Source organism: Musca autumnalis, unplaced genomic scaffold (genome assembly GCF_047663935.1).
Source record: "Musca autumnalis isolate F117 unplaced genomic scaffold, ASM4766393v1 scaffold_2, whole genome shotgun sequence".
Classification (NCBI taxonomy): domain Eukaryota; kingdom Metazoa; phylum Arthropoda; class Insecta; order Diptera; family Muscidae; genus Musca; species Musca autumnalis.
Genome location: NW_027411755.1, coordinates 180,776,657 through 180,792,303, shown reverse-complemented (window position 1 = coordinate 180,792,303; position 15,647 = coordinate 180,776,657). Strand labels below are relative to the sequence as shown.

The window sequence follows — 15,647 nt, the reverse complement described above, 5'->3', positions numbered from 1 at the left end:
GAATTTTAAACTAGCAGTAAGAATAGTCATATACATAACCGCATTTAAAAAGATTATATTTTTGTAAATGAATATATGTCTTTCAGAAAGTGACCTTTGAACTGTGATTTATTTTGTTTTGTTAATAAATAAATTGAAAAAAATCAAGACTTTTTACTCTAAAGTGGCTCTAAAAACACATCAGAAACAATCTTTGGTAAAATTGTAGTGATTAACTAGTGACATTGTCACCAGTACTACTGACAAAGTGTACACCAACCAATGTAAATGCCTATTGACATTTAACATAGGCTTGTCATTGAAAAACTACCACTAGACCATAACTATATAGACTATGTAGTTCTTTTGTCACTATATGGAGACATTTGTACCAAATAGTCTTGTAGAGATTTTTTGGTACAAATGTCTCCACATAGTCTCATGTGGACATTGGTTCCAAAAAGTCTTGTGTTGACTATTTGGTACAAATGTCTCCATATAGAGACAAAAGAACTACATAGTCTATATAGTTTTGGTCTAGTGGTAGTTTTTCAATGACAAGCCTATGTTAAATGTCAATAGGCTTTTACATTGGTTGGGGTACACTTTGTCAGTAGTACTGGTGACAATGTCACTAGTAAAACACCACAATTTCACTAAAGATGGTCGCTGCAGGGCCACAACACAACCCCCACCATCGTCTCACCATCACATTGAGACTTTATCAACAAACCACACACACACAACAACTACCACTTTTGCAAGAATTGTTGTTAGTTAATTGACAAACCAAACAGCTACAGTGCGTTTGGTGTCGTTCACATAGTTCGCATCTACAATTTTGTAATTTTTTTAATATAAAACAGCATTCGGCAGCCCCTTTAATCGCGAGGAAGCAAAGAGAGCTTCTATCTCCACTCACTAATTGAAAAACCATGCACTAAGAACAGTGTTTGCTCAAATTGTTGTTGTTGTGTGCCGATTGCTGATATAAAGGCAACATCTAATATCTCAATCTAGTGCTGATGGACTCAACATGTATGTACATATGGTTCGTATTGATCTGCTATACTCACAAGACGATAACAACTACTGTGAAAATTATTAGATGGAAACGGTAAATTACAATAACACAAAATAAAAAGCAGCAAAATTTGTACCGGGTTTGGTTGGTGGTGTGTCGTGGTTGTTAGTCATTAAAAACAACAACTCGCCAACATTATTTTTACTATCTCTCAGAAGAAACCAGTATTGTTTGCTTTATGAAAAGCGTTCTTGAAATACAGAAATTTAAACCTTGGCAAGACTTTATGAACACTATTCCTAAAATACAGTATTTTTTCTGTGTAATCGCCTTCGAACCTCTAACTTTCGTTCTTGTTTAATGAAAACATCTTTGGGAAAAGCTTTCGCTTAAGTTAGTTTTACAATGCTCCAAGAATTTCACTTCGTAATCCATAGAGGCATAGACCCACAAAAGTTTCAGCTTTAGCTTCCCTGGAAGCGACTGAGAGAGTCATGATAGTAGCTACACCCAATTGCTAGTTGGCATCGTTCGTGGTTAGAACTGTGACAGTGTCTAATCGCTTTCGAACCTCTAACTTTCGTTATCTATTAATGAAAAGTTATCATATCGAATTCATTTAAATGAGAATTCTCTCATTCTTATTCTTGAGCCCTGGTCTATATAAACAAATGCGGAAAAGTTTTTTTGATTCCATACGAAAAATTTAGAGAAGTGATGAGGATTTGTGGCAAAATCCGAAAACATGACCTTCACTGCTAGCTAACATTGTTTATGATTAATCGTATCTAATCACCTTCGAACCTTTAACTTTCGTTCCTGGTTAATGAAAACATTTTTGGCAAATGCTTTCGCTTAAGTTAGTTTTACAACGGTCCACGAATTTCAACTGGTAATACGTAGTGGCATGGACCACAAAACTTTCAGCTTTAGTTTCCCTGGAAGCGTCTAATAGAGTCATGATAGTAGCTACACCCGATTGCTAGTTGGCATCGTTCGTGGTTAGAACTGAGGCAGTGTCTAATCGCTTTTGATACTCTAATGGCCTTGGTTAATGAAAATGTATTATCTTTAAGGAAGAATTCCCTTACTCTTATACTTTAGCTCTGGTCTATGTAAAAAAATGCAGCAAAAATATTTTGTTTCAAATCGGAAAACTTAGAGAACTGATGGAGATTTGTAGCAACATCCGAAACTATGGTTTTTCTTTTTAACTACCTTCCACTTTAAATAACATATTGTTTTAAAATATGAAAGAACAAAACTGAGATTAAGTTTAATTAATTTAGAAATTATTCCAAAAATATTTCGAAATTATTTTTGATTTCATCTTCATCAGAAAAGCCATCTAAAAATTACGAATTTAATATTTCCCAATGAAAACTGTTTGCCAACAAAATTTAATTATTAAATTGTTCAAAACATATTAAATTTATATTAAATATTAAATAAACACATTCACTCACTCATACACACAATTCTACACAAATAAACATGTAAATAATATGGCTCATTAAATATCAGCTAATAGTAAAATATGTATGGATGTATATTTATGAACACATTATGGCCCTTTCACTCTACAAAACACGGCAAAAAAGAAAAATGGTATATTTAGCAACAGACAGACAAATTAAAATAAAGTCTTTAGAGGACTTATACACCAACATACTCGTACATACATATATAGCGAAGCATAAGCCCAAGCTGTTCTCTTTATTATATAGCAAATGGTCTTTGCTGTAAATTGTTAAAGTGGTTCGTTCGTTCATTCGTTGGCTGGCTGGCTGGTTGGTAGTCATACCAAAAACCACTTAAACTTGGTTATCCACAACATTAGCCAAAACACGAGAAAACTACTACTACGACTACTATTGCGGCAAGAACTGCTGCTACCACTTATAAGTAACCCTTTTTTCTCTCACATATGAGGAAAATCCTCTTCTTTTTGTTTAGTATATTTGTCTTGATGTTAAACAACAGCAACAACACGAAAAAAAGGCCAATAACCAAAGAACCAGGGAAAAAGGGTTTTATGTGAATTCCTTCTTTCATTTTTTGGTATTATTGTTTTTTGTTGTTGTTGCTTATCGTATTACACAGTAAGGCAATTATTCAAACCAGTTCAGCCAAAAAATGTAAAGCAAAAAAAATCTACTTTATAGAGGAAACATAGTGGAGATTCCTGTTTTGCCAAAAGTATTTTTGGTAGAAAAAAATCAAAGCGATAGTCAACTAATTTTTAATGTAATTATTAACCAGTAAAAGGGCATTATTAATGAAAAGTTTTTTAAAGATCATCACAACCAACATTTCCATTTTTTTACTAGATACAAAATTCTATTACTAATATTGTTATTGTTGGCCGTAACTACTTACAAACCAACCTACAAACCCATTATTTGAACAACTAGGGCGGTATAATCACCCTCGAACCTCTATCTTTTGTTCTTGGTTAATGAAAACATATTCGCCAAATGCATTCGCTTACGATAGCCCACGAATTTCACAAATTCCGTGAATTCCTCTAGCTGTTGGGCACATGCCTTACTTACATAAGTTAGTTATACGACGGTCCTTGAATATCACCTCTCGTCTCATAATACATACAGGCGTGAGCCTTCTAATTTTAATAACTTCTAAGTTTTGATCTTGATTAAGGAAAACCTCTACACAAATTCATTCGATTGACTTAGTCTTACGATAGTCCACGAATTTCACAAATTCCGTCAATTCCTTTAGGTTTCAGTTTTGAAACCATACCGTAGCCCGTGATTACAGACATTGTTTATGGTTAGAACACATTCGAACCTCTAACATTTGTCCTTGATTAATGAAAACATCTTCGGCAAATGAATTCGTTTAAGTTAGTCTTACGATGTTCTACGAATTTCACAAATTCCGTAAATTCCTTTAAGTCTCAGTTTTGCAACCATACTTCCCTCATTATCCAAAAGCTTTTCTTTCCCGGGAAACGACTGAGAGTCATAATAGTAGCTACACCCAATTACTAGTTGGCATCGTATATGGTTGGGACTAGGACGGTATTTAATGCATTCGAACCTCAAGCTGTTCTGCAAATGCATTACTCAAGTTAGTCTTATGACGGTACTTGAATATCAGCTCTCGTCTCGTAATATATAGAGGCATGGGCCTTCTAATTTTAATCACCTCTAACTTTTGTTATTGTTTATTGGAAGCCAATACGGCAAATACATTCGCTTAACTTAGTCTTACGATAGTCCACGAATTTAACAAAATCCGTAAATTTTTAGGTTTCAGTTTTGCAACCTCCGGAGACCAACAGGATTGTTTTTCCGGCATGTGGCAGAAATCGCAGAGATAGTAGCTGCACCCAATTGCTAGCTGACATTGTCTTTGGTTAGAACTAGGTAGGTATATAATCGCCATCGAAACTCTAACTTTCGTCCTTGATTAATGAAAACATTTTTGACACTGTCCATAAACGGTCACCTCTCACCTCGTAATATATAGAGACATGGACCACATATTTTCGGAAGACAATTGAAGCATTTCCTAAATTCAATCTGGCTTAAGTGATTCAAATTTACCTCAGTACTTCTGTATTTCATTTGTGTCTCTGCCTTAAAAATCATGGAAAATACGAGAGAATAGGCGATTACATAGGACCAATAATGGTCTACAAGGAACTAAGTGTCAATGGTTGAGCCCTTCCGTCAATTCCTTTGAGTTCCAGCTTAGCAAACATAATTTCCCCGGAACAAAAAGCTTTGGTTTGCCGGGAAGCGACTGTAGAGGAAGTGTCAATATAGTAGCTACAACCAATTGCTGGCTGGTATAGTTTATGGTTATATCCAGGGCGGTATCTAATCGCATTCGATACTCGATCTTCATAATAAACATAGGCATACTTCCTCCGGAGACCAACAGCTTTGTTTTTCCGGCATGTGGCCGAGATAGTAGCTGCACCCAATTGCTTATGGTTAGATCTAGGGCGGTATCTAATCGCTTTCGAACCTCTAACTTTCGTTCTTTATTAATGAAAACATATTTGGCAAATGCTTTCGCTTAAGTTAGTCTTACAATGGTCCACGAATATCACAAATTTCGTCAATTCCTTTAAATTTCAGTTGCAACCATACTTCCCTCGTAGCCCAAAATCTTTGGTTACCCAGGAAGCGACCGAGAGTCATATTTAATCACCTTTGAACTTCTAGCTGTCGCTCTTGATTAATGAAAACATCTTTGGCAGATGCATTAGCTTAAGTCAGTCTTACGACAGTCCATAAATGTCACCTCTCGGCTCGCAATACATAGGAGCATGGACCCACAAAACTATATATAAGGTAGGAAGATAATTGAAGCCTTTCCTTGAATTCGACCTTCCTTAAGTTATTTTTGGTAAAAGAACAGAAGACAAATGATAACTAGGTTGAAATTTCCCTCAGTACTTCTATATTTCATTTACCTGAAAATAATATCAGTCGCTTATATGTATCCGTCTTAAGAAGCACGGAAAATACGAGAGAAAAGGCGACTACATACCACCAATAATGGTCTACAATAAACTAAATGTCAATCGTCGCGTCCTTCCTTCAATTCCTTTAAATTCCAGCTTAGCAAACATACTTCCCTCGGAACCAAAAGCTTTGGTAACCCGGAAGTGTCACAATAGTTCTTATACCCAATCGGTAGATGACATTGTTTCTGGTTAGAACAAGGGCGGTGTCTAATCGCTTTCGAACTTCTAACACCCGTTCTTGATTAATGAAAACATCTTTGGCAAATGCATTCGCTTAAGTTAGTCTCACGACAGTCCAAGAATTTTCATGGCATAGGACACACAAAAGTCATCATATAGTCGAAATATAATTAAAAACTCCATACATACTTCTTACGGAGAACAAAAGCTTTGGGGAAGTGACTGAGAGAGACATGATAGTAGTAACACCCAATTGCTAGCTGGTATTGTTTATGGTTAGAACCAGAGCAGTAACTAATCGCTTTCGAACTTATAACACTCGTTCTTGATTAATGAAAAAACCATTGGCAAATGCATTCGCTGGAGTTAGCCTTACAACATTCCACAATTTCGTCTAATAATACCTATGGCAAAACTATCAATAGTGACTATAGTGAAGTTTTTTTGTGTTATGGCTACCAAAACTCAAAACAGAATTTAAATAAATTTTTGGGGCATCATCAGAGCTATTATTTTGAATTTTTATGATTAGTAATAATAATGGAGATTTCCAAGGACTTTTGTATGAGCTCACCAGAGGAATCGTTGTCCTGACCTTGGCATTAAAATTAGTCTGATTTTATACATCTAATGGAGGAGTGACTCTTTTAGAATCTTCTCAAACATTAATAGAGCAATTAAATTTCATTTTTAGGCATATTTTCTTAAGCAGCACGATCTATACAAAAATATTTAATTTCTTCAACCCCTCCCTATTCTTTAGTGTAATAATCTTGTACATATTCCCCTTTCCCCGCCCATAATAAAAAAGAAAACTATTCAAATAAAACTTACCTTGCTGTTGTACAGTCACGATACAAAATATCAAAGTCCTTGCAACACAACAGCTTACAACGATTCACCCCTGGTTGTATGGCACCCAAACCGCGTAATATTCGCACCTGTTCCACATTACACACCAACGGTACAATATCAAGGCGTTTCAGTTTTGTATAGACCGTATGTAGGCCACCGACTAAATGTTTCAAAAACAATTCAAAAGCTTGCGGCAAACATAGCATTGTTTCACCGCTTATTATAAAGGCAGCAACTTTTTGTCCACGATATTCAACCAATTTACATTCATTGGCACTAGGATCTGAGGTGGAGATAGGCGGTGGACTATTATAGGTGCGTGGTGGTACATGATGGTGGGCTGCAGCCATAAGTTCTAATGGGGAGGCGTGATGCATCATTTGTAGGGAGTTAAGCAGACCCAGCGAATGTGGTGGCAGACCGTGTGGCATGCGTGGCGGTAAACCGGCCGGTAAACCATTTGGTGTTGGTACACCACCCATATGTGGTGGGGGTGATAATTGATGTGCCTGTTGTTGTTGCATTTGTTGCATCATACTGTGATTCAATGATGTCACGGGACTAACGGCATTACCGTGGCGTGTGGGTGATGAGGCTGGGGAACAACTTGAACCACGACCGGTATGTGAAGAACGTCCATTGGTACGATCATCACCACGTTCGGTGCCGCGACTGCTACTACTGTCACGTGCACCATTTTGTTGTTGTTGCTGCTGCTGTTGTTGTTGTTGCTGCTGCTGATGATGCATCAGCATTGTGGCTGAATTCATGATGTTAGTTTGATGATGCGGATTGAGATGATGATAGGTTGATGAGGAATATGTAGGACTTAATTTTGTGTGTAAAGGACTTTTGTTGTTGTTGTTATTATTATTGTTGTTGTTATTTATTAATGTAATGTCGTTATTATTGTTGTTGTTGTTATTATTACTGTTCATTTCTTGTTGTATGGCATTTAAATGAAATTCACTTCTCACTTTAATCAATGCCTTTGGCGAGGCTTGATCGCCAATGCTTGATCTTGTTGTTGGATTTTCAATTAAAAATTGTTTTTCACATTTGTTCACCACATCAACAGAGTTCGCAATCATACTAGTCTTAGAACTTCATATTGTTTTAGGCGGAGTTTTTTGTAAAATTTAATTTACAGTTCACTTTTTGAGAATTTACTCTCAGTGTATTTTTTTTATAAATTTTTATTTTCTTTAATCTGCAAAAGAATGAGAGAGATCGAAATATTACTTTAGTGTTCAGTTTTATTTATATTATAAAATACAGTTGGTCTTAAAATATTCACGTTAAATGTCATTCATTGAAACAGGGGTTTCAATTGATCCGTAATTAGAAAATTTGTGTAAGAAATATGTCAATAACATCTGAATCGCTGACAACAACAGAAAAAGTTTGCCTCCTTTTTTGCCACTATCAAACTGAACTTTATTAAGTCAGTTTTTATGTAATATGTTTCCATAAATATGAACACAGTGGTCTGTTCCAGTCTTATAATTAATTCGTTTGACATTAGCTATATTTATTATGAGTAAAATTTGTTGCGTAGCAAATATGGAAAGAAAAAAAATTAGAAGGCAATAAAACACAATTTAAAAGTATATTTTTTAATCGCAGTGGACTGCATTTGTTATTGATTTATCGTTCGAGGAACAATATTACTTTTGTACAAAGGAGTGTAAGGTAGAACGTTATCCTAACGTTGTCGTAAGCCAAACGTTAGTACAAGAGCTTATCGTAGATGCTGAGAGGTGAGCTTTTCTCTTGTTTATGTCAACATTTTAAAGTCTTGTCGTGTCCTGTTAATATGCAATTAGCTGCTAGCGCTGTCTTTTGTTCAATTCGACTTCCAGTTTTTTGATCCGACTGGTGTCCGGAAAGAGTGTTGGCAATCGATTTATATATTTTCTCTTGATTTCGTTCATTATTACGGTTCGAACTGGCCTGCTTGAGTAGGTTTACAATTTTTTTGTGGGAAGTCATTTTGACTTCATAATGTACGTATTTTCTTCTCGTTCTCTTGGTGAAATTGTTGGTAACGTATACTTAATAGCCTGTTAATGAAGTTATTAGCTATATAGCTTAGAATAGACGTTGATTAATCGTCCAGATGCTTTTGGTTTCTGATACCAATCCAACTTGTCTAATTGTTATTGTGTCCAAATATGGTCGTTTTTCATTTTCTTTTCATCTCATGAGTGAATTGTATACTTTGGTTGGATGAGTTTAAAATATTGAATATGTTGCCGATCTCAGTTTTTTCACTATGCTGATAATATCATCTTTGTATTTAGTTCGGCTTTATCATCAGTTTTTTTTTTGTTTTTCATCGAAACGTTCAATAATTTCTCCATTACATTGTCTGCAATGATCGGTGACGTCGGCGTTCCCATTTACCACAGAACGCATCATGCATAAGAGGCTCTACATATTAAAAGTAAACTAATTGTTGGTGCATTATATTTTTCCGGAAACAGAGACAGAAATTTCCTCCGGTTGCTCTGGTTAGGGGTATAAGAGAGTTTGGTGCTAATTAATACTACACATTGTGTCTTTTATCGGTGCCTATAAGTAAGGTAGAAGCTTGGACGGTTACACCATGTTTAAGTGCCGAAAAATTCATGGGCTTTGAAAAACTCAAGGAGATACTGGTGGGGCTACGGTATACGTCCTTAATTCGCCACGTGTCTCTGGGTTTTTTTAAAACTTCAATTTACAGTTTACAGAGTTTGTATTTACTTCATTAGAAATTGGGTTATCAATACTAAGAGGTGTATTAAACGAAGTCGGAAAATTTTATTACGTTTTCCAGGCCTAAGATACCTATACTGAGGCCAGTAACAACAGCACCAGTCGATTTTTTCCACTTAGAAGAGCCATCAGAGAACTTACATTTATTCACCTTTTTTCTTTAAATTATATTTATGAAATTAAATTCAATAAAAATACACCGGTTTCAACAAGACCTTAATATTTTCTTGTCTTGGGTTTTTGGGGTTGAACTCAAGTTTGGTCCTTGTTTAGGTATTCTTTCAACAGTATTTAATTGAAATTTGTTGAACTTTTGTTGAGGGTACCAGATGTAGTGAATATAGTCCAGTTTTGAAATTTATTTGCGTTTGGGAGCAATATGATAAGGCTTTTGAAGCTTTTAACCAAATCGATTACTTCTACCCAAGGTCTATTTGAATTTAAATTTAATAAAAATGGGCCGGTTTCAGCAGGGACTTAATATTTTCTTCTATGGGGTTTTTCAAAACTACCTGATCGCAACCTTTCAACAAAATTTAAGAGAAAATTTGTGAGCCTTTTGGTGAATGTACCAGATCTAGTGGAGATTGTCCAGTGGAGATCTCCGCGTTTGGGAGAATCTTAAAATGTGTTTTAACCAAATCGGTAACTTTTTTGAAAGTAATTTTTCTGACCACAAGGTTTACTTTATATGAACATTTCAAAAATATGCCAGAGAAGCTCCTAAAAAGCTCCTAAAATGCATTTAAGCGAAAAAGGCTGAACCGGCATAATCCATTTTCGAACGTTCTCCCATATGTACATGTTTTAGACCGAATCATTTAATCTATGCGAGAGTTATAGTGTTCACGAGACTAAAATTTTCAACGAAACATTCACCTGTAGCGACTTTAACGTCATGAAATAGAGGTTTGCAAATCTGCGCGTGGAGTCACCCTTTATAGAGGACTTTCAGTTTACGTTTGGTACCAGGACACCGCGACTATATGGGTAATGAAAAAGCAGATGAATTAGCTAGACGAGGATCGCAGTCTACAGATCTAGCAATCGCTGACTCCATCAAACCACCCATTTGTCACTTTTTCCAAACAATTAAAACGTCCTCTGACGAAAGAGCCAGTGAATTATGGCATAATGAACCTAGGTGCATTGTGGCAAGATCCATTTGGCCGTCTCTGTCAGTCAAAAGAACCAATTCTCTGTTGAACCTGAGTAAAGCTGAAGTAAGAGTAATGACGGGAGTCATCACTGGACACTGCCACATCAGGGCCTTTACCGTAAAATGGGATGAGGATGTTACTGACTCTTGCAGACTCTGTGAGGATGAGGAGGAGATGGAGACGATCGAGCACATCCTGTGTCGATGTCCAGCCCTGTCTCGTAGGCGGCATACACTAGTAGGTGTTCACTTTCCACCGTGTCTAACCTTCTATTCAACTGTGGAACCTGCTGTAATCTACAGCATCATCAGAAATCTGAAGTGGCTGGGGCAGCGCAGCCTGAACACGTGAACCGTATTTCAAGTAAAACTATATTCCCTTCTAAAATTTTCTACTTCTTTCATAGTTTCCTCCGGATGATCACAATGGACCGGAAGGTCTCCGAGTGACGCAGTCACAAATTAGTTGCTGCACATACCCAAACATAACCTAACCTACGTTTGGGCAAATGAACTTGCAAAGTAAAAGGATTTCGATGGAGTGAGAAAGACAAAGTATGAATATATGATGGTTTTAGCGCTGCTATAGTAGTTATGACCCTAGACACATTCATATATCATAACGTTTAAAACTTTTGAAGTCGCTATACAAAATATTTTAGAAAGATATGTAATATTTTAATATTTGTAATAACAAAGAACAGATCTAAGAGCGTGTTCTTAGAAGCGGGGTTTCGAATTGGTTCGAGAGCCCTAAACTGAACTTAAGCGCATTCATTTTGATTTTTTTTTTTGTGAAATTGTACCAGAAAGTGTGGAGTGGATAGGTATGTATTAAAACATTTCAAATTAATCGTGCAAGACAACCGTCACATATAGAGAAGGATATATAAGACCAGTATCTCTCTTAATAGAAATTCAGCTGATTCCAAATTATAAGTACAATAGGTTTCATCATGACTTCTCATAGAAGACAAAATTATAAGACCAATAGGTCTTCTATAGAAGACAATTATGTCAAGAGTATATGGAATGTAAAACCGGTACCCGAAGTATATATTCGTGCTATTTCTTGTTCGGAAAACCTAAACTGAACTTAAAGAAAGAAAGAGTGGAGTGGATGTTTATTAAAATATTTCAAATTAATTGTGCACGCCAGCCCTCCAGTACCAGACCAGACCAAGCATATCCCAAAATATTTAGTAGGCAAACTTCTAATTCAGAGAGATCTCGATGTTAAATTACTTTAAACTAAGTTTGGAAGAGATTTTTGAAAATGTTGAGAGTTATCTTTTGCACAAAATCCATTTAAGTATGTGCAGGCAGCGTTTTTTTGGAGCTTTTAGGTCATTATCTCAGAGAGTATGGACTTACTCCGGAAAAATGTTACCGTTGTAAAAGGGACAGTGAAAGAACCTCTGAAAATTTGAAATAGATCCAAGACGAGTCCTCAATCTGCACTTTTCCCAAATTTTGTGTGAGAGGTACACTAATGACAGACCGATTCCAATCTGATACATGACTAGATGATGTAATACGACGTGCAAAGATTGGAACAATCAGAAACTCCAGAGCTATTTTGCAGATTTTCCTTTTTAGTTGATGCCGACCGGGTTTATTGTAGCTTTTAGGCCATTATCTCAGGAAGTATGGACTTGCGCCCGATCACTTTTTCCGAATTTTGTGTGAGGGAGTGATATACTCCACACTCGAACCCGATCTATGTATATCTGAAAGGAATAATATGATGTGCAAAGTTTGGGCCAAATCGATTATTCCCTTAGAGAGTTATTGTTTACACCATTTTACAGAAAATTTTGAACTTTTGTGGGAGAGGTACCCAAAGGAGTGGACCGATATGACCCATCTTCGAACTCAAACTAAGTTTGGGCAAAAAGTTACAAAGTGCAAAATTTGATTCGCATCGGTTTATCCGTTCGAGAGTTATCGTACGCACCGACATGGCTAAATCGAATCCAAATTGTCTGAAACGAATTTCGTCCAAACATACTAGTGGCCTAAAACCGTTATATCGTATCAGTGTACATAGCCTCGTTAGCCTATTGGATGAGGGTATTAAAAGATCGCTAATGTATTTGATTTTGGAAAAAGTTGTCAATATAGAATATAGCGCCTGTTTGTTGGAAAGTCAAAAACTCTTGAAAAATCAAACTGTTTGTTTTTTATTTGCTTCGTCATTCTTTAATAAATATGTTGAGAGTTTTTTAAATGAAGACCTTTGTTTTGTATTTATGTAAGTTCCACTATTTCGAATTTCAGTAAATTTCATCTTCAGGGAAATGTTCTACAATTAAAAAAATAAAGTACGACTTGTTAATCATATCACAGTAATTCCTAATACTAACAGGTAAATAAACATTTAAAAAAAGATCGATTACAACTAAATACTAAAAAATAATAAACTTTAAGAGCTAATGTAGTGCTCCTACTTCGTCAAGTTTTAATACTGCACTGATTGGTATTTATTTATTGCCCGATCTCTTCCTCCGTGTGAGTTGCCAGTATTTTATTTTAAAATATGTGTACATTTAATTTTTTTTTCCCAGTTGTAGATTGTGCAGATGCTCTACGGTTTACAAATACGTTACGGTATACGAGACGTATTAAATAATTTGACGTAAATTGTTACAGCCAGCAAAAATTTTGGGAGCAGTTTTTTATTCTACGAAGCTCGACCGGAGGCTAGACCTCGAAGATCTTGTCAGACAGTTTGGTGCATGCCTCTATTGGGGGACATGGCGGTGAGTGTGGTGTATTGAACATTTTAAAAACTTAAAAGTTACTGTAATGTTCCAACTTTGTCAAGTTTTACTACTGCACAGATTAGTATTAATTTATTTCACATCACAATGCCCTAGGCCTCCAAGATCCAGACTGGCAGTTTGGTTCGTGCTACTACCCCCGCGGTAGCTATGGTTTATACACAAATTTTATTAAATGTTGATTGTTAAAAACAAATTTCCACATATTTTTTTAAATAATAAATAAAAGTCCAGCTTATTAGTTTATTTTTGTTTTAATTTGTAAAATAATTGCTTAGTATTTCTTTGAGATTTTTTTTTTAATTTTAGAGTAATGCATATTCTTAACTAGTATGGATTGTTTTAAAAACCAACTGTATTTTATTTATTTTTTTGTCATAACAGTATTTGTTTTAAATATTTATTGAAAAATATTCACCTTTTTGAATTACTATTTTTTTTTTAAATTTGTTTAATTAAAATCTAAAAATACACAATTTTTATTTTATTTAAATTATATTTTTTAAATTGCATTTTTAATTAATTTTTCAATTTCACAAACAAATGATTGAATTCAAAACTTGAATGCAAAAAATGTCCGTAATAGCCCGTACGCGACAAGTCCATTACAATTGCGACAATGCGTTACGAATGAGTGTTGAGGAAATTTGTTTTTGGTAAAACGATGCTGTGTCCGTTAGAATTTGTGCTCTTCTTCTTTTTGTTTTAATTTATTTATTTTTTTGGTTTGTCTTATTGTTTTGTAATTATTCCAAAAAAGCAAGCACAGAATAAATACAAGAATTGACGCACACACACAGACACAATTGAAATCGATGATTTTGTTTGTTTGGTTTACTCGTATTCAACCGTTAGGTGTTGTTAACCGACGGCGTGTCACACGACGTATGATTATTGCTGGAAAACGTTAAGCAATCGTAACCGAAAACCAAACGTAATTGGAAATGGAAACGAACAAAACGAGATGCAAAAACAACATCAAAATGTGAAAATGAATGAAGAAACAAAAAAATAACAAACACACACACACAATTGTACATATGAATACAACAGCAACAACAGTACAAAACGAAACGACACATCAACCAAACAGAAACGTTGTTGTGGATGATGATGAGGATGGTGGTGGATGGATGGATGAATGGTTGGCGGCGGCGACAACGACTACGACGGCCAAACAATTGTCGAAATCCTCACAAATACATATACAAATGTCACTTAAGAAATTTTGTCGTCTCTATTGCAGCAGGAAGCAGGAGGGAGGGGTACGCACACACACACACATATACACACAACAATTTTACACTGGCAAATAAATGATGTCTCTCCAATAAAAATCCGTGTGTCGTTCTGTCGTCGTCGTCGTTGATGGCGACACTAATATAACGAACAAACACCAATGCAGTAGTCGCCAGCAGAAACAAAACGTTTGTTCCTTTTGCCCAATATATGACTGAGCGCAGCAAATGAGTGAGTTTGAGCAAAGACACTTTACAAATATAACAAAAACACAGTGGAAATTATATATAAATTACATAGTATTTTTGTTTCGTTTTATTTTTTGTTGGTTGGCTTGTTGTTGTTAAATTTGTATTTATTTGATGCTTGTTGTAATTTTTTATGCGATTGTATTACGCGCGCGCAAATGTAACGAATATCGAATCGTATTTTTTTTTACTTTTCACCTTTCTTAAATTCATTTAATTTATTTTTCTTTTATGTTTTTTTTTTATTATTTCCATTTCATTTCTTTTGCAATTCACAAATGTTTTGCCACTCTTCTTTTCGAATTGTTGAAGGTGGTTGGTTTGTTATCCGTTGTACCGTACCGTCGTTTAGTCCTAGACGTACACTAAATTCAAATGGGAAAAACCACCGTCGCTCAACATTAAAACTCCAACACGACGCCAATGCACCACACACCAACACATTTACACACAGCCGTAAATACGATTATGAGCAAACGAAACGGTGAGTGAGCAATCGAGTCTCCTTCTGCAATATTTGTATTGTGTGTACCTTCACTTACGAATGACAAATTCGTAATGAGAAACGAAACATTGCTACGAATATCAATGTTGTTTGAATGAAAAAAAAACACACGACCAACAACAACAACCCATACAACTGGAATAACGCACATTTGTACACACACACTTATGGCATTCCTTGCGAGAGAGTTGGCAGCAACAACAGCAGCAGCAGAAACAAACCAAATCAAAAAAGAAATAAAAAAATAGAAATTCAACTGTTAAAATTGGTTGGGCATTTGTACAAATCCTCACACACACACACAGAGTCGCATACTCACACCCACAGTTCTGCCTCTTCACCATCCCCCAACCTAAACACAACATTCGGAAAGCACACACATTTGTGCTCAGGACAAATAATACAACAAAT

General features: G+C 35.6%; 1 protein-coding gene across 19 annotated transcripts in view; it reads right to left on the bottom strand.

The window, feature by feature from the left end:
* The window catches only part of dac (dachshund family transcription factor), an 82,140-nt gene extending 66,849 nt beyond the window's left edge, over window positions 1-15,291 (bottom strand). For 3 of the 19 annotated variants that reach the window (XR_012410525.1, XM_073970182.1, XM_073970185.1), the window contains exons 1-3: window positions 15,264-15,291; window positions 13,663-13,706; window positions 6,522-7,752 (exon numbers count right to left, since the gene is read on the bottom strand). Coding sequence is in view for 15 of the 19 variants with exons in the window: in XM_073970182.1 (XP_073826283.1) it covers window positions 6,522-7,633 (1,112 nt within the window). In the remaining 4 variants the exon portion in view is untranslated. Of the gene's footprint in view, window positions 1-6,521; window positions 7,753-13,662; window positions 14,201-14,779 lie in introns of those variants that run through there. The other 16 variants (XM_073970177.1, XM_073970184.1, XM_073970188.1 and 13 more) reach the window with 12 other exon arrangements.
* Window positions 15,292-15,647: the final 356 nt, after the last annotated feature.